General features: G+C 44.2%; 1 protein-coding gene across 1 annotated transcript in view; it reads right to left on the bottom strand.

Moving 5' to 3' along the window:
* ltk (leukocyte receptor tyrosine kinase) overlaps positions 1-27,289 on the bottom strand; it is a 172,911-nt gene that overhangs the window by 52,672 nt on the left and 92,950 nt on the right. Inside the window, exons 8-11 of the mRNA XM_080203025.1 lie at positions 25,175-25,357; positions 22,752-22,850; positions 13,597-13,749; positions 6,641-6,751 (exon numbers count right to left, since the gene is read on the bottom strand). Coding sequence (XP_080059151.1) covers positions 6,641-6,751; positions 13,597-13,749; positions 22,752-22,850; positions 25,175-25,357 — 546 coding nt within the window. The remainder of the gene's footprint in view (positions 1-6,640; positions 6,752-13,596; positions 13,750-22,751; positions 22,851-25,174; positions 25,358-27,289) is intronic.

Here is a 27,289-nt window from a genome sequence, read left to right as displayed (position 1 = left end):
CGACCCCTGGGGCACTCCACTAGTCACCAACCGCCAATCTGAATAGCACCCATTGACCCCCACTCTCTGCCTCCTATTTGACAGCCAATCCTCTATCCACACTAACCCCCTACCCCCAACTCCATGCCCCCGACCTTCTGTAATAACCTCTTGTGAGGTACCTTGTCAAACGCCTTCTGAAAATCAAGAAACACCACATCCACCGGCTCTCCGCTATCCACTGCCCTAGACACATCCTCATAGAACTCCAATATATTCGTCAGACACGACTTCCCCTTAACGAAACCGTGCTGCGTCTGCTCTATCAAACAAGATGCCTCACTATTTTCTCCTTGATCACGGATTCTAACATTTTACCTACAACAGACGTTAAACTAACCGGCCTATAATTCCCTGTCTTTTGCCTGCCACCCTTCTTAAACAACGGCGTAACATTAGCCGTTTTCCAATCTTCCGGCACTTCCCCGGAATCCAGCGACGTTTGGAAACTAAACATGTGCAGACCTTAGATCCAGCTGAATTCAACTTATAATTCAACCATCGCATCCAAATAAGCTCCCACCACAGCTACATTATATCCCCAACCTACTACTGAAAGAAGCAGGTGTGAATTGCTCACCCTGACCTTCCTGGAACAAGTTCACCTTGTTTGTACTTGTTACTCAGGTCACATTGGAGTCAGCTGATTATGTTCAGGTAGCTCGTTCAGGCTAACAGCTCGGTAGCTCTCATTATTCAAACTATCCACTAGGAACTGCTTCCATTCAGCAGGCCCCTTGCTTCCTAATGAGTTTGTAATCCACTATCATTTCAAAGCATACCTAATATCATTTTGAGGTGCATAGGTGATAAACTCAAGCAGAGGTCAATAGACAAGGGCATCCTGAAACACTGAATAATCTACCAAGGTTTCACAGCATCCCTACAGTGCAGAAAGAGGCCAATCAGTCCATCAAGTCTACACCGATTCTCCAAAAGAGCATCTTACCCAGGCCTTTCCCCCACTCTGTCTCCATAAGCCCAGACATTCACCATGGCTAATTCACCTGACTGACACATCGTGGGACATGAAGGGGCAATTTAGCATGGCCAGTTCACCTAATCTGCACGTCTTTGGGCTGTGGGAGAAAACATGAGCACCCGGAGGAAACCCATGCAGACACGAGGAGAATGTGCAAACTCCACACAGACACCCAAGCCGGGCCCCTGTAAGGCAGCAGTGCCACCGTGATGCCCAATAAATGATATTGGAAAAGGCCAAAGAAGGATATTTGTTCGTAATTGATGCAGGATTTATGTATGAATATAGAAAAAATGTAAAGTAAATGATACAAAGCAATTTAAGTGGATCTATAACAAAACATCCTTTTATATATTCCATTTAATGCATGAGATCAGGAATGAGGAGAATTCTAAACGAATTAGTTTACAAACAAGTTCTAAAAAGTGTAGGAAAATGGATTAGTTCGTCGCCTGTGGTGTAGTGGGGGAAGACGAGGCATGAGAACCATCCTCAGTACAAAGAATGGGTAAACTCAATCTGTGGGAACGAGAGAGGGTCATGGGATCAAGTGACAGGCCACAGGCTACGTCGGGGTTGGGGCAAATTCTCAGGTTGTCTAATGAGTGAAATAACTCAGATGACCAGTTAACAGGAGAAACGAGTCCAATCTCCAGCTGGGAGGGTTGCAAGTCCACCCTCCTTAGTGTTCTCAGTGATTTACTGACCGATACCAATGATGTTTTAAGAAGGAGGACTTGCTTTTAACAGTGGATTTTTACAGGTTCCGAACCTTGCAAAGTACTTTGCTCCCTATGAAGTATTTTAGAAGCAAAATCACTATTGTAGGGCAGGAAGGTGTACATGAGTCTGTGCACCCATTGCCAGATGGTCAACACAGTGAAAAATACATTGAATCTCCTGGTGTCACAGAGACTCATCAGTCTGTAGCTTCAGGAAATCCACAGCTTCACAAGGGTTGGGGGTGGGGGTGGGTGGGTGGAATTTTCCACACACCCTTGCAGCATGTTTTGCAGAAGTGGCCCGCCATTGGCTGGCAGTGGGATCTTACAGCCCCACCGCTGTCAGTGGGGTTTCCCATTGTTCTCACCCTCCATCGCCATGGAACCCATGGGGAGGATCACCGTCTGCAGGACTGGAAAATCCTGCCAGCGGAAACGGCCAGAAAAAAAAAAGTAGCTGGATTGCTGTAGCCAAAACTGAAATATACAAAATCCAACACTGGGCTCTAAGTGCCTATACGCAGGATTATAATGTAATAGCAAGGGTGGATATAACTGTTGTTACCCGTAACCACTAAAACTCACTCTTTTGATCAACAGATGTAGGGTATAAGTAATCTATACCCTCTGCCTGCCTTAAGAAATTCAGTATCTATATATTGTGTCAGCCATATTAATTAGTTAATTGGGATACGATAGCAAACATTCTACAAAATTATCTACTGAACTGATATTGATATGAGTTATCAGATAAAAGAATGGTACTTCATGCAAATGATAATATTTAGCAGCAACTATTGATACATAATCAAATAAATAAGGCATGTAATTCAGGATTTTGGTTGTTCATCTACTTTGCTATTAAATAAGACAGCAATATTCCTTTGCCTTGGTGAGTTTAATCGGAGTGTAGCTGAGCTATACAAACCAGATAAATCCAACGTTCCGTCCTTGGCCTGTACTGATGCAGCTCATGGCTTTGGACAGCAGAGATGGTACTCATACAGCTCATGTTGCCTGCTTGTAGGGAGAGTGGAACTGCCACCCTTCCTGCTCTTGTCCTACTATAAAGTGACCCTTCCAGGAGATTGTACATGAGTCAAGGAGGTTGGAATTTCTTTGTGAAGATTATAGAATATCAGTTCATGAAGTAATAGGTGGTGGGTGACTGCATGGAGTTTGCACATTTTCCCTGTGTCTGCGTGAGTTTCCTCTGGTTTCTTCTCACAGTCCAAGAATGTGCAGGTTAGGTGGATTGGTCATGCTAAATTATCTCTTAATGATCCAAAATATGTAGGTTAGGTGGTTTAGTCATGCTCCATTGTCCCTTAGTGTCCCAAAATGTGCAGGTTAGGTGGATTAGTTATGGTGAAAGTCTGGGGTTATAGGGATAGGTTGGGAGGTGGGTCTGAGAGTGATGCTCTTTCAGAGAGTTGGTGTACACTCAACAGGTCAAATTGCCTCTTTCTGCATTGTAGGGATTCTATAGTGCTGTGGATTCCAGAGCATTGCTCAAAGTTCATGGTTTCTTCAAGCCTCATCATATAATCAGTGAGCAATTAGCTGTCGGGGGAAATAATAAATAAGGAGTCAACTTGGACAAGAGGGCAGAGATAAAAAAAGTTGGAAAAGGAAAATCAAAGCATAATTATAGAAAAATAAGCACAAGCTAAAGAAGCTTTGTCTATCTGAGTCTTTAACACTGATATGGAATAACAGGGTAGATATGTGATAAAGGCACATGTAAGAGGGTGATAACAAAAATATGTGTGCATGGGATTGAAGGCAACCTGTCAGTTTAGTTCTGGAATTGGTTAGGGCATAGGAGACAGAGCAGCTAGAATCATAGAATCCCTACAGTGCAGTAGGAGGCCATTTTGCCTATTGAGCCTGCACTGACCATTATCCCACCCAGCCCTTATCCCCGTAGCCCCACATATTTACCTGCCTAGCCTCCCTGATATTAAGTGACATTTTAGCATGGCCAATCAACCTAACCCAGACATCTTTGGGAGGAAACTGGAGCACCCGGAGGAAACCCATGCAGACACGGGGAGAATGTGCAAACTCCACACAGACAGTGACCTAAGCTAGGAAGCTAGGCATTGTAAAGCAGCAGTGCTAACACTGTGCCAACTGTGCCACCCTTGTGCCACCGTATCACCCTATGGCTATCACGGATATGTACTCAAATTGACAGGATGTGACTCTTGGGGTGGAACTTTCCCATCTCGCTCACCATGAGCAACGGTGCGGGTGAGAACTGGACAATGCAAAGGTGCATTGACATTGGGTGGGATATTTTGACAGCCAGAAAACTGCACCCATATTGTCCATCAGGCTCTGTACTGATGAGTCAGTTTTTCACTATGATACAGAGCCATATATCTTAATTTGCTGATGACTCTTAAGTTAGGTAGTACGGGAAACATTGGATGTGAGAGCAAAAAGGTTGCAAAGGGGCATTGGTAGGTGAAGTGAGTGTGGGGGAAGGGGGCAGATTTATGGGTCTGTGCCATTTGTGGTATCCCTTTAAGGGCAACACAGCAGAGAAGGGGTCACCTGGCTTGAGCGACCAATTGGGACTCAGACTGGCTATCACCCAAGGGGCTGAGGTCCCTTAGGCAGGAGATATATAGGGAACAAGCTGCAGCCTTGTACAGTTCCGAAAAAATGCCTTTTGCATTTGCAGATGAAGTCTGTGAAAGTGCATCATTGCAGGGTCCAAGTACACACCTCACCAAAACTAATCTCAAAGACTTATCTCAAGAGGGCTGGATTAGAAAGGATGAAGAGTTACAAGTATACAGAGCTCTGGTTAGACTCCATCTAGGAACATAGGACGTCAGAGCAGGAGTAGGCCACTCGGCCCTTCGAGCTTGCCCTACCTTCAATAAGATCATGGCGGATCTGGCTTTGGTCTCAACTTCACTCTCCTGTCTGTCCCCCACGTGACGCCTTTATTTATCAAAAATCTGAAATGTTGCACTCAGTTCCGAGCTTTACAATTTAAGAAAAAGTAGGCTTGAAGAGGGAGCAGATTCAAAACGTAACAAGAGATTAAAAGTGTTAAATTTATGAGGACATATTCCATAGATTGGCCTGTATTCTGTTGTGTTTAGAAGATTAAAGGTAATCAATCGCAGGTATCTTCTAGGATTGAAAAAATTGATCAGATAAATCATGAAAAACCGTTTCCTCTGAAGCAGGAACCCAGAACAAGGGGCCATAAACATTAGCATCAGAGCTAACTGACTTAATGATGATGTTAGAAAGCACTTCTTCACAGAAAGGTAACAGAAATGTGAAACTTTGACCCAATTGTTGGAAGTAGGTCAAATTGAATATTTCAGAATTGAAATTGATATATCTTTGTGTTTCAAGGATTACAGAACCAAAGGGGGTAGATGATGTTTTAATACAGATTAACCATGATCTATTTCAATGGTAGAACGTACTCAAGTTGTTGAATAGTTCACTCCTGTTCTACGTTCATCAGAGGATCCAGCATTTTACAGTCTATTAAGCAGCATTTATGGAGTGACTTATTATTACTTTTAAAATAATACCAGAAAGTATAAGCAGCAGATATGAATGAAAGGTAAATTCGAAGCCAAAAGTACAGCTTTGCTCAAACAGTGCTAAGTATTTAGAATAATCTGACAAATAGGGTAAAATCTGGGTGATATTCCATATGCAGATGGACAAAATGAAGGTGAAGGGAGCTGGAGAAATGAGATTTGATTCACATTTTATGTCATTGTATCCTGAGTCAGCTCCAGAATTCTAACTTCTTTGATATATCTTTGTTTTTCAGGGTATTACGAGTTACAGAACCAAAGCAGGTGGATGAAGTTACAATACAGATTAACTATTTCGATGACAGAACATGTTTGAGGAGCTCAATGGCCCATTCATCCCTCTTAGTCATCGAATCATAGAGGTTTACAGCATGGAAACAAGCCCTTCAGCTTATCCATGTTGCCCTTTTTTAAAATGTGTTAAGCTGGTCCCAATTGCCCGTGTTTGACCCATTTCCATCTATGCTCATCCTACCCATGTAGGGTAGGTCCCTGCCCTTGCTGGCCTACATTGGCCCCTGAGGCCTCAATGCCTCAAAGTTTAAATTCTCTCCCTCAGGTTCAAACTCCTCAGCCCTCCCTAACTCAGTAACCTCCTTCAAACATGAGAATCTCCAACCTCCATCAATTCTAGCCTCATTTGTATCATCAGTATCCTTTGTTTCACCACATGTTTTCAGTCTTGGCCCGAACCTTTGGAATTCCCACCATAAGCCTGTCCAACCTTCTACAATTTGATTTCCTTCTTTAAGATCTTCCTTGAAAACAATTGACCAAACTTTTAGCCACTTGTTCCAGTCTCTCCTTCTTTGGTTTAGTTGACTTTTGCCTGATAACACCTCTGTGAAGCACCTTGGGACAATTACTATGTTAAAGAGGCAGCACAAATGCAAGTTCTCCTACTACCTCATGAACTGATATTCAATAAACTTTCAGATATGCATACTGGATCTTCCAGATTTCAGCATAACCAATTCTGGTGCAGGTAGGAACATACTGAGCCAGGTATCCCCCTATCTATACAAAGAACATAAACAGAATTGAAGGTGAAGCCACGTGACAAACATATTTACACTGTTGTCTCTTGCGTTAATAACTTCCTTTCCTAACTTGTTTCAGATATGGATGAATTGGAGGAAGTGAAGCTGATGATTAAATGTCTTCAATGATGCATTCATGCACAGAATGGCGTTATTGGAAGAAGCATCTATCAACAGCAATTTAAAACCAAAATGAAAATTTCTCCTGAGCTTATAGCTTGTGAAATGTTGGTTGAGAAGGGAGCTGTGTAGTACAAAGTTTAAGGAAATTCTTACTGAGAGCAAGTCCAGCACAGGTTAGAACTACACCAGTAACAATGGTGGACGTAACCACGACAATTATGAGGGAGAAAGGAAGATGGCCTTCGGGGTTGACACCTCCAGGAACTGTGGACAAAGGAGGAGAGAAAAGAAAAACTCATTAAGACTTCATTCACTTGCAAACAACTTTCTATTGACAAAGATAATGTAGAAAAATATTACTTTAAAATCCATGGTGGATCATATTTAAAATTGTAACAAGTGGCAAAGACTGTCAGTCACAAGGGCAGTGGCCAAGAACAATTGGCTAGTTTCCCCCAGCAGTCTATGAAACACATGATATTCCTTGTAATACCAGGGGTGAATTTTACTGTCCCACCCACTATGGGAATCAGAGCAGGCAGGGGGCAGACCATGGAAAGGTTGACCTTGGGCAGCGAATTCCAGTTTTGGGGTGAATGAGGCCAGACAATCCCATCCTAGATATTTATTGCTGCATGTTGATGAAGCCTTATCTATAAAACAGGAGCACCTAGACTGCACCTAAATTCTCTGCAAAATCTCAGGGGAAAAATAGCAGAACAGCATTAGTTCAGATTAAAAATAACATTCTAGACATTAGAAGCAATTATGCCGTTGCAGTAACAATGCAGGATGTTGGTAGACACTACAGCGCTGACAAAATCCCAGGGATTGCTTGGAACATTCTGCAGCGAAACACAATTAAAATACATTTCTTAAAGACGCATGTTCCCAAGGCTACTATGCCTCCCAAGGATGAGCCCATCATTAGGGCAGAAGGAAACTTTTGTTGATTCTGAGACATTGTGAGACTGATGATCTTTCCTGATATGTTGATGTTGACAATGAATATTTTGTTGTGTCTTCTGCCTGAAGATAACTTTGATTATGAATATTTGTCTTCACCATATTTCTCATGAAATCCTGTAGCTATGAGATTGTCACTGTCATATTATGCTGGTGTAATGGCATCTTCATGAGGCTTCTTTGAATCCTTGTCTTCCTCAGAGTGGTTAAAGACTCTTTGGGCAAGAGTTATAAGAATGGCAGTTGAAGAATCAGAAACTGTCCTGAGGTTGAGTCCATCCTGTCTGGAGAATATTGAAGAGATTGCCCTGGGACCGTATGAGGTCATGCAAGGGGACGCTTAATAGTATGTCATGGTCGTGGTATTGGATGGGGTAAGGGCTCTCTGTGCAGTAATGGTCCAGGATGGGGTGCAGGGCATGGTCAGTCATCTAAGGTATTTAGTCTTGGGTGTTCAAGTCATTGTTCGACTCATGGTTCGAGGGTCCTGTATGTCACAGGCTGAAACACCATGGGGGATATTGAATGGTAACATGTTGGGGGTGGGGGTGAGAGGGAGACTGTTCCTGCAAAGTAAGGGTACATGTGGTCTCGAGCAGGGGAGGGGACAGGTCAGCATAGGGACACCAACGTTGAAGGCCAAGGGGGAGAACAGGAATATCCACATGATCAATGATGAAGTCAGTGGTAACAGGGGGAGACTGGATAGTTACAGGAGGAATGGGAATTAGGAGGAGGTGAGTATGGAGAAGGATCGGAGGAATGAGATGGATGATAGGGTGTGTTTGGAAGTTGGCCCCACTCACACAAGTCAATAGCACCATTTTTGCATTAATCAAAAAATAACACCATTTGAAAAACAATCAAGAAAAATATTGATGGGAGAGGAGAGTCGGGATGTGGGAGAGGAGAGTCGGGATGTGAGAGAGGAGTCTCGGGATGTGAGAGAGAAGTGCAAAATAATGTTGGGCCGATTGAGGAGGCACCCTCTGAGTTTACTGCTCAAACCATGGAAAGCAGAACTCAGCAGAGTGCTGGACTCGAGGGTCTAATGTACTCTGTCCCTTTGCTATCCCCTAATCCTGCCATTGCCTCTCCCCTCTTGTGTCTCCCCACTCCCACTGTGCCCTGTATCCGTCTCGTGTTCCCCTTGTATTTATGCCTCTACATCCCCTCCTCTCTCGATATTTCACAAAGGAGGGTGAAAGCAGTGATGACAAATTGTGCAGGAGTCACCAAAAGGTGCATGCTATCTATATAAACCTGATTATGCCAATTATCCACTAGTGATGCAATTAATTTTGAGAGGGAACAAATAATTTCAGCAAATCAGCCTTTTAATAAATATTTGTCAGATGTAAATTAAGGCACATGAGAAATTAGGCCCAAATCTATGACACTGACAATACAGCAACAAATGTGCATCATACTGACATTAGAGAAACAACCTTCCAATGCACTGACAATGCAGCAATAAATGTGCATCACAATAGAGACAAGCTCCCATTGCACTGACAATAGAGAGACAAGCTATCATTACAAAGACAGTATAGACAAAATTCTATGACACTGACAATAAAGACAAGTTTCATTACAATGACAGTAGAGACAAACTTCCATCAAACTGACTGTAGAGATTACATCCATTACACAGTCAACATAGACATAAACCTCCATCACACTGACAATGCAGGTCTAAACCTCCATCACACTGACAATGCAGGTCTAAACCTCCATCACATTGACAATGCAGAGCTAAACCTCCATCACACTGACAATGCAGGTCTAAACCTCCATCACACTGACAATGCAGGCCTAAACCTCCATCACATTGACAATGCAGAGCTAAACCTCCATCACACTGACAATGCAGGTCTAAACCTCCATCACGCTAAGGACAATCTTCAATCACCCTGACAATTGAGAGACAAACTGCCATTGCAAGAACATGAGACAAACCACCCTCACAATGACAGGACGGAGGCAAATTTTAATTACTCTGACAAGGAGGCACACTTCCTTCATACTGAATATACAGAGAGAAGCATCCAACACACTGACAATGCAGACAACACCTTCCATCGCACCAGAGAAAATCTTCCATCTGACAATAGAGGCAAACCTTCATCACACTAAAAAAGAGTCAAACTTCCATTTCCATCACGTTAACAATATAGAGAAAAACTTCCATCATACTGGCAACTGTTAGGGACCAGATCAGAAACTCCAAGGAATATTTTGAAGTCAGCCTAAGTTCCAACTTTATTTTGATTTTGGCACTAAGGTGACCACAAGATGTTTCATTACAGGTATGATTCAATTGACCCACCAGGAAGCTTTTATTAAAATAAACTTTATTTTAAGAACACAGCTAGAATATATCAGAAAAGCATAACTTTTACCAATTAAAATATTTAAACATGGCAAAGTATAATTCTTAACAGCGATCCATTTCTATAGTTCCAATTTGAGCAACATCCCCATAGACATGGGGGGATTCTTCCACTTCGCCATGCTAATTTTCTAGCGTAGCGGATGGAAGAATCTCACAGCCGAGCATGCATGGAATTCGCATATGTGTTCCCACTGCATGTGTGCATCTCCCAGCGTCGGTTTTTGGTGCCATCAGACCTGCATTGGAAACCAGTGGGAAGGCAAGTAAGTCATTTAAATCTTTATTTAAATGTAATTAGCAGGCCAGGACCTGAATTTTCCAGGCCCGCTAGCCTCTCTCACCCCACCAGAGTATTTCACTGTAGCGGGGTTTAAAGTACCATCCCAATTTCGGGCAGCTAGCAGCCTGACCCTGCTGGAGTGAAGGAGGGAAATTGGGGCCCCCAGGAGGTTAAGCCATGGGGGAGTGGTGACCCCTGGGTATTGGCACCTTGGCTAGCCTGTGCCCCGAGTGCCCAAGGTACAAAGTGCAGATGCTCAGGAGGCACCTTGGCACTGCCTACATGCATGAGGCAGTGCCAAGAGGGCAGGGCCCATACTGGGTGGGTGTAGAGGCGATCAGTGTAGGAGGGGGGGGTTCCACTGTCACTCTGAATTGGGATTGATGGGGACGAGAAGGAGGCCAGTGGTTGGGGTGGGCTGGTGTGGTCAGCAGGTGGGAGGAGTGGGCGGTTTAGCCAGTGGGGACGGTCTGCCTGCGGGGAGTCTGCACTGGGGGATGCTGGGAATCAGGGCACCACTATCAGACCAAAGGTGTTTGTAGGGAGCATTGCCAGGGTCCCGGGCTGGCCAGCGATTGAGCTGGCCAGAAAACGAGAGGTTGACAATTCAGGGTCACTGCACATGCGCAGAGGCCAATTGGTTTCACTCTCCAGGATGGCAGTAGGTCCCGCCCCTTGAAATTTAATGATATTCATGCTGGTGGCCTCTGCAGTGCATAGCGTGTGGGAAATTCTAGTCTGAACTGCCACTGAAAAAAAAACAGCATGTATTTCTCCAGTTTTCCAGCAAATGACACTTCGAATTCTTTTGGGAGAATTCCGCCCATAAATCCTGCTTCCAAACCAATTAGCACCAAAAACAGATACACTCATATGGATGCTGGATTTCCAGCCTTTTAACTCCTCTGAACAGATACAGAAATGCATCTGCCTTCTGACTCCCAGTAAGAAGTCTCACAACACCAGGTTAAAGTCCAACAGGTTTATTTGGTAGCAAATGCCACTAGTTTTTGTGGCTTTGCCCCTTCATCAGGTGAGTGGGGAGTTCTGATCACAAACAGACCGTATAAAGCCACACACTCAGCTTACAGAATACTGATTAGAATGCGAGTCTTTACAGCTAGTCAAGTCATAAAGATGCAGACAATGTGAGTGGAGATAGCATTGAGCATAGGTTAAAGAGATGTGTATTGTCTCCAGACAGGACAGTAAGTGAGATATCGCAAGCCCAGGCAAGTCATGGGGGTTACAAATAGTATGACATGAACCCAAGATCCCGGTTGATGCCGTCCTCATGTGTGCGGAACTTGGCTATCGGTTTCTGCTCAGCGACTCTGCGCTGACATATGTTGTGAAGGCCGCCTTGAAGAACATTTACCCAAAGATCAGAGGCTGAATGCCCGTGACCACTGAAGTGTTCACCAACAGGAAGGGAACAATCTTGCCTGGTGGTTGTTGATGGTGTTCGTTCGTCCGTTGTCATGGTGTCTGCATGGTCTCCCCAATGTACCATGCCTCAGGACATCCTTTCCTGCAGTGAATCAGGTAGACAATGTTGGCCAAGTTGCAAGAGTATGTACCATGTACCTGGTGGATGGTATTCTCACATGAGATGATGGCATCCATGCCGATGATCCGGCATGTCTTGCAGAGGTTGCTATGGCAGGGTTGTGTGATATTGTGGTCACTGTTCTCCTGAAGGCTGGGTCGTTTGCTGCGAGCAATGGTCTGTTTGAGGTTGTGTGGTTGTTTGAAGGCAAGAAGTGGGGATGGCCTTGGCGAGATGTTGGTCTTCATCAATGACATGTTGAAGGCTCTGGAGAAGATGTCGTAGCTTCTCAGCTCCAGGAAAGTAGTGGACGATGAAGGATACTCTGTCCCCAATGTCCCATGTTTGTCTTCTGAGGAGGTTGGTGTGGTTTTTGGCTGTGGCGACTGTCGATCGATGAGTCGAACGCCATATCCTGTTCTTTTGAGGGCATCTTTCAGCATCTGGAGGTGTCTGTCACGATCCTCATCTGAGCAGATCCTGTGTATGTGGAGGGCTTGTCTGTAGGGGATGGCTTCTTTAACTTGCTTAGGGTGGAAGCTGGAGAGATGGAGCATCGTGAGGTTATCCGTGGGCTTGCAGTACAGTGAAGTGCTGAGGTGACCGTCCTTAATGGAGTTGCATGTGTCCAAAAATGCAACCAATTCCAGAGAGTAGTCCATGGTGAGTCTGATGGCGGGATGGAACTTGTTGATGTCATCATATAGTGGTTTCAGTGATTGGTCACCATGAGTCCAAAGGAAGAAAATGTCATCGATGTATCTAGTGTATATAATCGGTTGAAGGTCCCGACTCCCTGACATTCTGATTCCCATACAGCAGTTTTCAGAGAAGGATATAACCTCAGAGAAACAAATTGTAGTTTCTGGCAGATTTCATTTTCCAGACTTCAGAGAGACACTCTCTCCTTTTTCTGCTTTTTACAGATCCCAAAAAAACAATGGAGCTGGTTTTCTCTGCATAAGTCTGGTCTTGCCCAGTTATAGGACCTTACCTGGCAATCAACCTAATCAAGTCTCATTCTGCAAAATCCCAGGGAAAAACACCACAATAACAGAACAGCATGTGGCCAGGATTAAAGCAAACGTGCTAACAATTAGGACCAATATGTTGCTACAATAATAAGAGGGTTGCCAGATGCAGACAAAATGGCACTGATAATGAAACAAACTCCTAAAACAGATCCTGCGCAAGAAGCATGACCCAAATACATTTCTTAAAGGCGCAGTATCATCACACATTACAGATACAAACTTCCACCTCATTGACAATACAGAGACAAAGTTCCATCTCGATGATAATACAGAGACAAACTTTGATCACACTGTCAATAAACTAACAAATAGGATGATTCTCCAACCTCAATGTGATGTTAGTAGATCCCGCTGATGCCAGAGAATAGTGTGCAAGCCTAAAAATCCATCTCACGCCCAGCACCAGCCACTTTGCAATTCTCTTGGGCTTTTTCTAATGACACTAACCTCCAGGGTGCAAGAGGATGGGTCAGCCACTGCCAAGGTGTGTGGTTGGGGGGGGGGGGTCCACAAGGGTGCAGGGGCTTTGGGAGGCTCAGGCTGGAATGGGGATCCTCAAGTCGGGATCACCACTAGGTTGGGGTCATGGGGAAAGCATTCTCCCTGCCTACCTAAAGACCCTCAAGGGGTTCCAGAGGTTGAGGTCAAATCCCACTAATGAACCCTGCCACCTGTCGGCTGGGAAGGCTCTGAGATTTATTGCGGACATTCTATCCCAGGCTCCACTAGCAAAAAAATCTATCGCTCTGACAATACAGAGACAAACTTCCATTACTTTCACAATGCAGAGACAAAATTTCATTACACTGACTATAGACAGAAACCTCCATTACACTGACAATTGAGCATTTTACTGTGCAACCAATTCTTGAAATTTGTTCTTACCTATACAGGTAACATTATCTTTGGCTAAAACCTTGCCGCCCAGGCACAGACACACTATCTTCTTGGACTCTTGCTCCCTTACACAGTTGTCCGACTCACAATGACTACAGTTAATATGGATCCGGATTTCAGCTTCTCCGTGACTCTCCATAGCTGTGGACAGAGTGAAAAACAACTTAGTCAGATGCTGTTGGTGGTAAATTACAATGAAATGTGAACCCAAGTCATCTACAGACCAAGATTTGGCTGAAGAGTTCTGAGCTTTTGCTTTGGAAATGAGCTAATGGCATTATGTGTTTCACTGGGATGTTGTAGAAAACCCTTCCCGTGTTCCCATTATGCAAACTGTACCAAAGTAAACTAATGATAGTTCAGATGAATTCTCAATCCTACTCCCTTTCCCACATCCTCCACTTGTCTATTCTAGTCTATCTTTCCTGCTACAGTTAAAAAAAATCAATGTTTCTTTATCAATTCACTAGAATCACTGAATCTTACAGCACAGAAGATTACGCTTTGACCCGTCTGTGCCTACAGAATGCCTACAGTGCAGAAGGAGGTCCTTTGGCCCATCGAGTCTGCACTGACCACAGTTTCACCTAGCCCCTATCCCTCTAACTTCATGTATTTACCACGCTAGACCCCCTGATCCTAAAGGGGCAATTTTGCACGGCCAATCAACCTAACATACATGTCATTGGAGCATGGGAGGTAATCAGAGCAAGCGGAAGAAATCCACGCAGGCTCGTGGAGAATGTGCGAACTCCACCCAGACAGTGACCCAAGCCGGGAATTGAACTCAGGTCCCTGGCACTGTGAGGCAGCAGTGCCGACCACTGTGTCAGCTCTTTGATTGAGCCATCCAATTAGTCTCATTCTTCCCACCCTTGCCTCATTGCCCTAGATTTCCTTTCCCCTCAAGCATTTACCAATTTTCTTTTGAAAGTTAGACGAAACTTTACTTGTTAGGTCAGGATTCCAACATTTTACTGGAATAAGAGTCAAAACCTACATCATACACAGCATAGTTAACAGCAGTTATTTCCCTTTAATTGACCAGAAGACCAATGCTGACCAACAAGGCTGACTGAGGGAAGTGTTGGGCTCTCAAAACTATAGGGCCAATAGAAGCCCCTTACTCAGCACTAAAGCCATAGTCTGTAGTTTAGGTAAGAGATAGAATGAAAACACCTCCATATTGAAGTGCTGAGTTCAAACACACTCCATTTTTTGCTGTTCCAAAGATCTTACCCTTCAATGTGGGAATCACAAATTTATGGAGGAAGAGTAAATGCTGTTGAAAGGTGGATAAGGTCTGTTTAAGTGTCATTATCTAAAGTTATTTAAACCACCAGCCCTTGAAAAATTCAGAATTGTTGCTGTCATTCAGAGTAAAAACCAACACCCTTTGCTGGTGTGCTTGATTAACAGAGCATCTGGTGTAGCTTGAAAAAAGTCATTATCATCTGTTCTGGCAGGTTCAATAAAGATAATTGATGGCATTTCGCAAGGGCTACTATTAGAGCTGTGTCCATTAATAATACCTGGCTGAGCTAAAAAGCACCAAAACCACCTATCTTAGCGGTGAAACAGGGCTGAATTCACATTTTGATTTGCAGTTTTAAGAGACTGTGAAAGGACTAGCTGACTTTGATGTGTTTATAACAGACTGACCATTCAAGGAGATTTATATCTTTGAATGGGTTTCATGAAAGCAATTTCTTTCTCTATCTAGCGCATGTGAATGAGAGCTCTTTAGATTGTTAGATTTTTTTTTACATCTCTACATGGCTCTTGAGGTCTTCCCACCCCATACTGGGTGAGTAGCTATGGAAGTGGCATGAGGGATATTAATTGGCTTGGAGGTGGCATGAAGATATGAGGTGACTTGGAGGTAGCATTGGTGTGAGGGACAAAGGGCCTAAACTGGGCAGAAGTTTCACAGAACAGAGGCAGGTCTTCCAACTAGCTGACCTCAGCACCTACCCACTTCCTTGGCTGTCTCCCAACTGCCTCCCCTACAGACTCACTCACTCCCTTGCAGGGATCACTCCCTTGTCAAGCGGGGGATTTCCTGACTTAAGTTTCCTGGCTCCATAGTGAAAATTTGACCCAAGTTCTTATCCGCATTTTAAACATTTAAGGTGAGATTTTCTGGACCCACCCACCACCAAGATCTTTCAGTCCTGTTGAAAGTCAATAGGCAATTGGTTGGCCTGCCATATCTCCTGCAGTTGGTTTGTAAATTCTGACCATAGTGGATACTAGTGAGTGGGTATAGAGGATGCATGAGAGCATGCAGTGGGCATAGGCACATGAAAATAGCATGGGAGAAATGAAGGGGCATGGAGGGGCCTTGGGAGATGTAAGGGAGAATAGAAATGGGCTGATGTGCAAGTGAAGAGAGGCAGGCTATCTAACATGTTTGCTTGAGGATCTGGGGAGGGAGTATGAAAAGCTGGGAATGGAATTAAAAAGTAGAACCGACAAGGTGGTTATCTCTGGGCTACTGCCTGAACCGAGTGCAGACGGGCGTAGGGTTGACAGGATTAAGGAAGTGAATGGGTGGCTCAGGGATTGGTGTGGGGGGAATGGGTTTGAATTTATGGGGCATTGGCACCAGTATTGGGGTACGTGGGACCTGTTCGGGCAGGATGGGGTTGGTCTGAACCGTGCTGGGACCAGAGTGCTGGCGAATCGAGTAAAGAGGACTGTAGACAGGGCTTTAAACTAATTGTGGGGGGGAGGGTGCGAGGGTAGGTGACGCTACGAGGTCTAAAGTTAAGGAGAGGGTACATGTAAGGGAAGAGGCCGAGGATGTCCCAATAATAGAGGGAGTAGGGGGTGTGAGTATAGTTGGTGGCGTTACGGCAAATAGGGTCCAGGTGAAGGCTGGGATGAAAGCGCTTTATCTGAATGCACGAAGCATTCGGAATAAAGTGGATGAGCTGGTGGCACAGATCGACACAAATGGATACGATCTGGTGGCCATTACAGAGACGTGGCTGCAGGGTGACAGGGACTGGGAGCTGAATGTACAGGGCTATCAAGTGTTTAGGAAGGATAGGCAGGAGGGAAAAGGGGGGAGCGTAGCTCTGCTGATTAAGGATAGCATCACGGTCGTAGCAAGGGATGATATTGGAGCCAAGGAGCAGAGGGTGGAATCGTTGTGGGTGGAGATTAGGAACAGCAAAGGGAGGAAGACGCTGGTGGGTGTCATCTATAGGCCCCCGAATAATGATCTGGAGATGGGGCGGGCTGTTAACGCGCAAATAAGTGCGGCGTGCAGGAATGGGACGGCCGTAGTTATGGGGGATTTCAATCTGCATATTGATTGGTCGACCCATGTTGGACGCGGGGGGCTCGAGGAAGAGTTCTTGGAATGCTGCCGGGATAGTTTCCTCGAACAGTGTGTGTTGAAGTCGACAAGGGAGCGAGCTATCTTGGATCTGGTGCTATGTAATGAGGCGGGTAGAATTAGGGACCTTGTGGTGAAGGATCCTCTTGGGGAGAGTGATCATTGTATGGTGGAGTTTCTGGTGCAGATGGAGGAGGAGAAAGTGGGTTCCCGGACACGCGTCCTTTGTTTGAATAGAGGGGAGTACGGTAGGATGAGAGAAGAATTGGCGAATGTGGACTGGGGGAGCGCGTTGGAGGGAGGGTCTGTTGAGGAGCAGTGGAGGATCTTTAAGGAGATCTTTCTTGGTGCTCAGCAGAAATTTATTCCGATGGTCAAAAAGGATAGTAGGAGGAGAGGTAATAAGCCGTGGATAACGAAGGAGGTGAAGGAAAGTGTTAAAACAAAAGCGGAGGAATTTAGAGTAGCTAAGAGTAGTGGGCGAGAAGAGGATTGGGAGAGGTTTAAATGTCAACAAAGATTGACAAAGAAGTTGATAAGGGTAGGAGAAACTATGAAGCTGGGCTAGCGCTTAATATAAAAAAGGATAGCAAGAGCTTTTATAAATATATAAAAAGGAAGAGGCTGGCTAGGGTGAATGTTGGTCCTTTAGAGGATGAGAAAGGGGACCTAGTGGTAGGGGATGGGGATATGGCTAAGGTATTGAATAACTTTTTTGTTTCTGTCTTCACAGAGGAGGACGTGAATAATTTGCCGGGTGTTAGCGATGGAAAGGTGGTAGGACTGGAGGGTCTTAATGACATTACTGTTACTAGAGAGGTGGTGCTCGACAGACTGGAGGGGCTGATTGTGGACAAGTCCCCAGGACCGGATGGAATGCATCCGAGGGTTCTGAAAGAAATGGCGGAGGTGATAGTGGATGCCTTGGTGGTTATTTTCCAGACGTCGCTGGATTCCGGGGAAGTGCCGGATGATTGGAAAACGGCTAATGTTACGCCGTTGTTTAAGAAGGGTGCCAGGCAAAAGGCGGGGAATTATAGGCCGATTAGTTTAACGTCTGTGGTAGGTAAAATGTTAGAATCTGTCATTAAGGAGGAAATTGCGAGGCATCTTGAAGGGAATTGTTTGATAGAGCAGACGCAGCACGGTTTCATTAAAGGGAAGTCGTGTCTGACAAATTTACTGGAGTTCTATGAGGATGTGTCCAGGGCGGTGGATAGAGGAGAGCCGGTGGATGTGGTCTTTCTAGATTTTCAGAAGGCGTTTGACAAAGTACCTCACAAGAGGTTATTGCAGAAGGTCGAGGGACATGGAGTTGGGGGTAGGGTGTTAGCGTGGATAGAGGATTGGTTGTCAAATAGGAGGCAGAGAGTGGGGGTCAACGGGTGCTATTCGGATTGGCGGATGGTGACTAGTGGAGTGCCCCAGGGGTCGGTGCTGGGGCCTCAGCTATTTACCATTTATATAGATGATCTGGAGGAGGGAACCGAGTGTAAGGCATCGAAATTTGCTGATGATACCAAGATTGGGGGAACGGCAAATTGTGCGGAGGGTGTGGAGAGTCTGCAGAAGGATCTAGATAGGCTGGGCGAATGGGCCAGGAAATGGCAAATGGAATTTAATGTTGGCAAGTGTGAGGTGGTCCACTTTGGTAGGAAGAATGGTAGGAAGGACTATTACTTACGGGGCGAAAAACTGCAGCAGGCGACGGTGCAGAGGGACCTCAGGGTCCTTGTGCATGAGTTGCAAAAACCCAGCTTGCAGGTGCAGCAGGTGGTCAGGAAGGCAAATGGGATGCTGGCCTTCATAGAGAGGGGGATTGAATATAAAAGTAGGGAGGTCTTGCTGCAGCTGTATAGGGCATTGGTGAGGCCGCAGCTGGAGTACTGTGTGCAGTTTTGGGCGCCGCACCTGCGCAAAGATATTTTGGCCTTGGAGGGAGTGCAGAGGAGGTTTACTAGGCTGATACCGGAGTTGAGGGGGTTGAGCTATGAGGAGAGGCTGAATAAACTAGGCTTGTACTCGTTAGAGTTTAGAAGAATGAGGGGAGATCTCATTGAGACGTATAAGATGATGAATGGGATGGATAGGATAGAGGTGGAGAGACTCTTCCCGCTCAAAAAAGACAGTAGGACTAGGGGGCACAGCCTCAAGATAAAAGGGGGGCGGTTTAGAACGGAGTTGAGGAGGAACTTCTTCACTCAAAGGGTGGTGAATCTCTGGAATTCTCTGCCCGTTGAAGTGGTGGAGGCTGCCTCGCTAAATATTTTTAAGACGCGGGTTGATGGGTTTTTGATAAGAGAGGGGATTAAGGGTTATGGGGAGAGGGCGGGAAAGTGGAACTGAGCAGCGACAGATCAGCCATGATCTTATTGAATGGCGGGGCAGGCTCGAAGGGCTAGATGGCCTACTCCTGCTCCTATTTCTTATGTTCTTATGTTTCCTATTCCCACCTTGAGCCTGCTTCAGGAATGGGAAACACAAATCCAGCCCAAACCCATCTCCCCAGAAGGAAAACAAAATAACATGTGTTCATTCAGAACTCAGGAAGAGAAAGTAAGGAAAGAGTAAGACTCATGATTCCTACATCTATTGTGAAAATCTGGTCAACATATACTCTCTTCCACTTTCTTCCGTCGAGGAAAAGATACAAAAGCCTGAGGTCACTTACCAACCGACTCAAGAGCAGCTTCTTCCCTGCTGCCATCAGACTTTGAATGGACCTACCTCATATGAAGTTGATCTTTCTCTACACCCTAGCTTTGACTGTAACACTACATTCTGCATCCTCTCCTTTCCTTCTCTATGAACAGTATGCTTTGTCTGTATAGCGCGCAGGAAACAATACTTTTCACTGTTTACTAATACATGTGATGATAATAAATCAAGTCAAATCAAAAATTTATTCAATACCTCTGCCATTTCTGCATTTCTCATGATAATTCCTCCTGTCACTGTCTTTAAGGCAGCAACATTTACTTCAACCACTCCACTCCTTTTTATATAACTCTAAAATTTGTGATTATATTCCTGGCTAGTTTATCATAGAGTAGAATAGAATCCCTGTAGTGCAGAAGGAAGCCATTCAGCCCATCAAGTCTGCACTGACCACAATCCCACCCAGGCCCTGTTCCCGTAACCCCTCATATTTACCTTCCTAATCCTCCTGACACTAGGGTTAATTTAGCATGGCCAATCAACCTAACCTGCACATCTTTGTACTATGGGAGGAAACCGGTGTATCTGGAGGGAACCCCCACAGACACTGGGAGAATGTACAAACTTCAGACAGACAGTGACCCGAGGCCAGAATTGAACCTGGGTCCCTGGCGCTGTGAGGCAGCAGTGCTAACTACTATGCCACTGAGTGCACATCGTTTTGGAGATAAGCCAAATGGAAATGAAGGAGGAGTTGTCCTGATGATAAAGGATGCTTAAAAGAATGTAGTGAGAACAGATCTTGGCCCAGAAGATCAGGAAGTAAAAATTGGCATGAGCGGAGATTAGGAATAGCAAGAGTCACAAAAGGCTGTGGGAGTAGCTTATAGGCTTTTTAACCATAGGAATACCATTGGACAAAACATTAAGCAAGAAGTACTTGGAGGTTGTAACAGAGGAAATGCAATAATTGTGGGGAACTTCAATCTTCTTTAGATCTATCCGATTGCCAAAAGTGACCTGGAAGTTAGATTTGTAGGATGGTTTTGTGACAGCTCCCTGGAACATTACCTTGTGGAACCAATCAGGAATAAAGCTATCTTAAATCTATTATTGTGCAGTGAGGCAGGATTAACATGTGACCTCACAGTAAAAACAAAAATCCATTGGGAAAAAGTAATTGTAATACAATTAAATTCCATACTGAGTTTGAAAACATCGCACTACAGTCCCAAAAAGAATTTTAATCTCAGTGAAAGCCAATTGCGTAAGTGTGAGGAGAGAACTGGCTAAGGTTGGTCAGAAATATTTGGCAGTAAATAAAGAATTTGGCAGTGGGCAATATTTAAAGCAACAACTTAAAATATTCAACAAAATGCATTGCATTAAAAGGAAACAAAACTCAGCAAGAAACGTCCGTCCTTGGCTCACTAATGAAGTTAAAGAAAGTATTACATCGAAAGAATAGGCTCACAATGTGGTAAAGAATAATAGTAAGCCTGAAGATTGGAAGAGTTTTCAAAACCAGCAAAGGGCCACCAGAGTCTGGCGACTAGGGGATTTTCACAGTAATTTCATTGCAGTGTTAATGTAAGCCAATTTGTGATACTAATAAATAAACTTTAAACTTAAAATGTCAATCTTTTTCTGACTCTTGCTATTCCTAATTTCCACTCGTGCCAATTTTACTTCCTGATCCTCTGGGCCAAGATCTGTTCTCACTACATTCTTTTAATGCACTCTTTATCATCAGGACAACTCCTCCTTCATTTCCATTCGGCTCATCTTCAAAACGATGTGCACTCAGTGGCATAGTAGTTAGCACTGCCGCCTCACAGCGCCAGGGACCCGGGTTCAATTCCTGACTTGGATCACTATCTGTGTGGAGTCTGTACATTCTCCTCGTGTCTGCGTGGATTTCCTCTAGATGCTCTGGTTTCCTCCCGCAGTCCAAAAGACGCACTGGCCATACTAAATTCTCCCTCAGTGTACCGAAACAGGCGCCAGAGTGTGGCAACCAGGGAATTTGCAGTGTTAATGTATGCCTACTTGTGACACTGATAAATAAAGTATAAAACTTTAAATCCTAGATATTTATTTCCTAAGTTCGGTCATCTTGTAACCAGGTCTCTGTAAATGGTGATCTAAACCATTTATCACTCTTTGTGCCCCTCATTCATCTATCTTATTGTGATCACTTTGCACATTCAAATAAAGAGTCATTCCTTTTCTTTAACCAATATTCTTTGAATGGCTCTCATTCACTGATGCACTGTTATCATTAAGCTCTCTGTCCCTTACTGTCCCAGTCTCCTTCCCAAAGCACCACACAGAGAACTTGGTGCTCAGCCACATCTTCATTCACAGCAGCAAAATCAGAGAATCCTAACTGTGGGCAAGGTTAGAGAATTCTGGCCTTTAGCTCAATTAATAATTTTAAACGAGATTGATAATTTGTTGTTACCAAAGGGCTAAAGGCATATGGAGCCAAGGCGGGCAGATGGAGTTAGGGGATAGAACGACCATGATCTCAATGAATGATGGAACAAGCTAAAAAGACTGGATACCCTGCCCCTGTTTCTTTGTTCCTATGACTAGGTTTGAACTTTCCCCACTGAGACCTGGTTGCTGAGGATAGTCATAATGTCCTTGTACATCAAATCCTTATATACTAACACTGAATCAAACTAGTTATTTTCATGGGATGGGGGTGTCATTGCAAGGCCAGCATTTGTTGCCCACCCCAATTGCCCCTCAGCTGAGTGGCTTGCCAGGCCATTTCAGGTCAGTTAAGAGTCAACACATTTCTGTAGGTTTGGAGTCACATTTAGGCCAGACCAGGTAAGGACATTAGAGAGCACATGGATTTGGACAACAATCACTTCATGGTTACATCACTGATATTAGCTTTTAATTCCAGATTTATTAATTGAATTTAAAATTCCACTAGATGCTGTGGTGAAATTTCAACCTCTGTCCCCAGAGCATGAACAGGTTCGGTGACATTGCCACCATCTGCACCACCTCATCGACTAAACAAAAATAAATCATTTTTGAAAAGCACAAGGTTTTGCTGAAGAATGGTTATGTTTTCTCTTATAGTTACGCAGCAGGTTGGCTACACATCATTTCTCTTTACCTGCCAATGGGTGCAGGTAGATCTCTCCAGCCTGATTGACAAAGGAAATTCCATCATAGCCGTCCGCTGTAATTCCATCAGATAAAGATGCATCTCCACCTGAAAGAGGGGCACAAAAATAGGAGAGCCTCACACATAAATGCTATCATCCTGCTACTTAGCTACATTTCCCATTAAAAATGTCATTTTACAAAGTGTTCAGCCTTGGCTCAGCGGTAACATCCTCACTTCTGGATCAGGACATGATGCGTTCAAGTTCCCATTCCAAGCTCTTGAGAACATAATCTATAGGCTGAGTGAAAGCTGCAATGTTCAAAATGCCACCTTCCAGATTAAATATTGAACTGAGGCTCTGTTTGCCCTCAAGTGAATGGGAAGACCCTGGGGCATTGTTTCAAAGAAGAACTAGAGAGTTATTTTTGGTATCACCAGACTATCAGGCCATTAGCTCACTGCTGTATGTGGCAACTTGCTGTGTGGAATTTGGCTGCCTCGATTCCTACATTACAAAATCAACTGCACTTCAATTGGCTCCGAAGCTTTTTGGGCCATCTTGAAGACTTTCTTTCTTCTTATTGTAATTTTCCTGTGGCTTCCTCTCTCTTGAAGTTAGGGTTCTCCCTGCTCAGTCCAGAGTTAATTCTAAAAAATAATGACCTAATTAGGCAAAGACCCTAAACTCTTTTAAAAAGTTACTGGACTTAAGTGCTATAAGCTACAGGACTATGGGCTGGGTGCAGGAAGTGGGGATTAGAAAGGGCACCTGGGTGTCCTTGGACTGGCATGGACAGGGTAGGTTGAATGGCCTCTTTCTGTCCTGTAACTTTTCTATGGTTTTTTTGAGGAAATGTGGTCTGGACAATCAGAAAGAAACTTCCAACGCACCTTGATGGAGGAGCCTGTGGTTACTGTAGGTACCTCCTGACTTCTAATTCCAAAGTTTTCAACAACATATCAGCTTGTTCAGGCACATGTTTACCAGCGTGAGAGGAAAATAAGATGCAGTGAAACAAGCTCTATGAAGCATTATTTACACTCAGGCATGTGGAAGGATTTTGATTGTTTCAAATCCAGAATGGAACCAATCGGCCAGTTATGAAAATCTTCCTCATAGATGGAGAAATATTCATGCCTCTAAATCAGGGCAGCTACTCAATTTGTTTTGACATGTTATTAACTTTATTGATCTCTCTATGTTGATGTACAACTCAATAATTTCCAAATGATCCATCAAAATAATTTCGGAGCTCCAAAAGCTAGTGGTATTTGCTACCAAATAAACCTGATGGACTTTAACCTGGTGTTGTGAGACTTCTTACTGTGCTTAGCCCAGTCCAACGCCAGCATCCCCACATCATGATGGTGGAAGAGCCAGAGTCTCGAGGGACAATGGCAGTTTACAAGAGGAGGATCCTAGAGGAAGAGGACTTGTGTTTCCTTCAAGCACACATGAAGAAGGCATCATGTGTTCATTTCTCTACTCATATTGTTCATTGAAGTTGAAAATGAGAGGCTGATATGAGTGACTGAAGAGAAAAGCACAGGAGCACAAGATGTGGGGAAATGAGCAGAGAGGACCAGGCCTTGGGCAGATCACCACTACTGCACTGAATCAGAGACAGAAATGGGAAGAGAGGATTGCAAACCCAGCCTTCAATGGTAACAATGAGGAAGAAGCGAATATTTATCTCAGCTGGATGGCACAAACAGGTCTGGCCTAAAACAACCTGTAATTTACTGCTGGGTTGTAACGTTACTTACTGAACAGATAATACGCTGCTTTGGTTTGTATTGTGCATTGGTTTGTATTGTACATCTGCATTGTGCATCTTAAACAATTGCAGTGTTTTACTCATGAAGGCCTGAATTTCATTCCAGTTATTCTCGTTTGTGGTTGGACATTGTGGGCTAATTTAGAAAATAGCAGCTTGGCCAAAGTTGTAAATGATGCCTCAACGTATGCCTTGCACCATTTTCCCTGTTTTCTGGCTGCACTAAATTGGAATTATCCTTTGTCTGAAACCAGAATAAAGGCAGACACGCCATTCAGTATTGTCATCGGGGCTGGTCAAATAGGCTGTCAGCTTTACAAGAGTAAATTGGGAATTTTGGGATGGGGGCATCAATCCTTTTTTTGGAGCTTTCTGAAGGAAGAACACTGCATGTCAAAGTTTGAAAGCAACCAGAAACGGGAAAACTTTATTGATCTCTCTATGTTGATGTACAACTCAATAATTTCCAAATGATCCATCAAAACAAAAGTATAGAATGATTCTGACAAAATGTTCACTGACCTGAAGTATTAACTCTGTTTCTCTCTCCACAGACGCTGCCTGACCTCTGAGTGTTTCTGTTTCTATTTCAGAAATCCAGTATCTGCGACATTTTGCTTTGTTATAACAATACGGTTTGCCAGGACTTACCTCTGTATCCGCCACCTCCTCCTCCTGACGTGCAAGCCCCACCTCCCCCTCCAAATCCTCCGTGCGTGGCCCACTTCAGCTTCTCCAGAGCTTGCGGGCACGCACTGCCCCCACCAGCACCTTCCATGAGAGACTTTCCTGCCCAGGGATACTTGGTGATGTCATTCCAACCGCCACCTCCACCTGCAGGTCAGAGGTTACAACCAAATAAATTAGACTGAAGGAATTTGGACGATCTTATAAGCAGCCTTTGGCTAATTTATCCACTTCAATCAAGTCTACCTTCTTCCTCATTATTCAGACGTGATTTGGAATCTCAGTAGAACAGCTCAACCCAAAAATAGTGAATTGCCTAGAGTATGATTAACTTGGAGTGATATCTATTGCAGAGAAATCCTACCTATTAGACTGATGCTACTTCTGTGTTAGCCTTTACTCAAACTTCAAAGAAATGGGAAAGGTACAAACCCAGCAAGTTCCCTCTGGAGTGATAGGTAGGAATAACAAGCCCAAAGAACCATAAATGACCACAGATATTCAGTATACAATGAGAAGGAAAAGAAAGGCTTTTAAAAAGTACAAGGGGAACAAATCAATGGGGGCATTAGTGAGGTACAGAAAGTGCAGGGTGGAGCTTAAGAAAGCAATTAGGAATGCAAAGATGGGATACAAGAAAGCTCTGGCTGGTAAAAGTAAGGAGAATCCCAAATATTCTATAAGCATATCAACGGGAAGAGGATAACCAAGGAAAGAGTAGGACCCATTAGGGGCCAAGGGGGCAATTATGGGTGGAGAGTGTTGAATGAACACTTCACATCCATCTTCACCCAAGAGAATGAGGACGATGATATGGAATTCAGAGAGACAGAGACTAAGAGGTTCTTGAACAAATTGACATAGGTAAGGACAAGGTATTGGAGGACAGGCGAAGCTTGATCAGGGGTAGTCAGCATGGCTTTGTCAGAGGGAGGTCATGCCTAAAAAATTCGATTGAATTTTTTGAGGGGGTGACTAGGTGTGTAGATGAGGGAACTGCAGTTGATGTAGTTTATATGGATTTCAGCAAAGCCTTTGACAGTGTCCCACATGGGAGTCTTGTAAAGAAGGTAAATTCACATGGGATACATGGTAATTTGGTAAAGTGGATTCAAAATTGGCTCAGTTGTAGGAGACAGAGGGTGACGACAGAAGGCTGCTTTAGTGATTGGAAGCCAGTGTCTAGGGGCGTACCACAGGCATCTGTATTGGATCCCTTATTATTCATAATTTATACAAATGACATTGATGACTATGCAAGGGGTAGGATTAGTAAAGACACAAAGATTGGACAGGTGGTTAACAGTGAGGCCAAGTGTCTTGGGCTACAAGGAGATATAGATGGAATGGACCAATGGGCAGATAAGCAGCAGATGGAATTTAACCCTGAAAAGTATGAGGTGATACACTTTGGTAGAAGTAATTTGACAAGAAAGTACTCAATGAATGATAGGACACTAGGAAATTCTGTGGAACAAAGGGACCTTGACGGGTTTATCCACTGATCTCTGAAAGCAGAAGGGCATGTTGGTAGGGTGGTGAAAAAGGCATATGGGACACTTGCCTTTATCAATTGAGGCATAGATTACAAAAGCAGGGAAGTCATGTTGGAGTTGTATAGAACTTTGGTGAGGCCAGACCTAGAGTACCATGTGCAGTTCTAGTCACCACATTATCGGAAGGATGTGATTGCACTGGGGAGGGGAGAAGGTTTCAAAGGAGATTCACCATGATGCTGCCGGGGATGGATCATTTAAATTATGAAGGGCAATTGCATAGGCTTGGGATGTTTTCGTTAAAAAGTATCACATGATAACATTCAGGGCTTTGGGCCAAATGCTGGCAGATGGAATTAGTTGGGAGTTCAGGTGTTTTTAATGTGTCGGGGCAGTCTCAAAGGGCTGAAGGGCCTCTTCTGCACTGTCTCAGAATGACAGAGAATGTCAAAACGCACAGATAGGCCTTTCAGCTCAACTGGTCGATGCTGGTGTTTAACTCCCCAGATATCCCCTCTCAACCTACTTCCTCTCACTATAATAACATAACCTTCTACTCCTTTCTCCCTCATATATTGACTTG

This window comes from Carcharhinus amblyrhynchos, chromosome 14 (genome assembly GCF_965287045.1).
Source record: "Carcharhinus amblyrhynchos chromosome 14, sCarAmb.v2.hapA, whole genome shotgun sequence".
In the NCBI taxonomy this organism is placed as follows: domain Eukaryota; kingdom Metazoa; phylum Chordata; class Chondrichthyes; order Carcharhiniformes; family Carcharhinidae; genus Carcharhinus; species Carcharhinus amblyrhynchos.
Note: the sequence above shows the minus strand (reverse complement) of the source record. Positions and strands in the feature narration are given on the sequence as shown.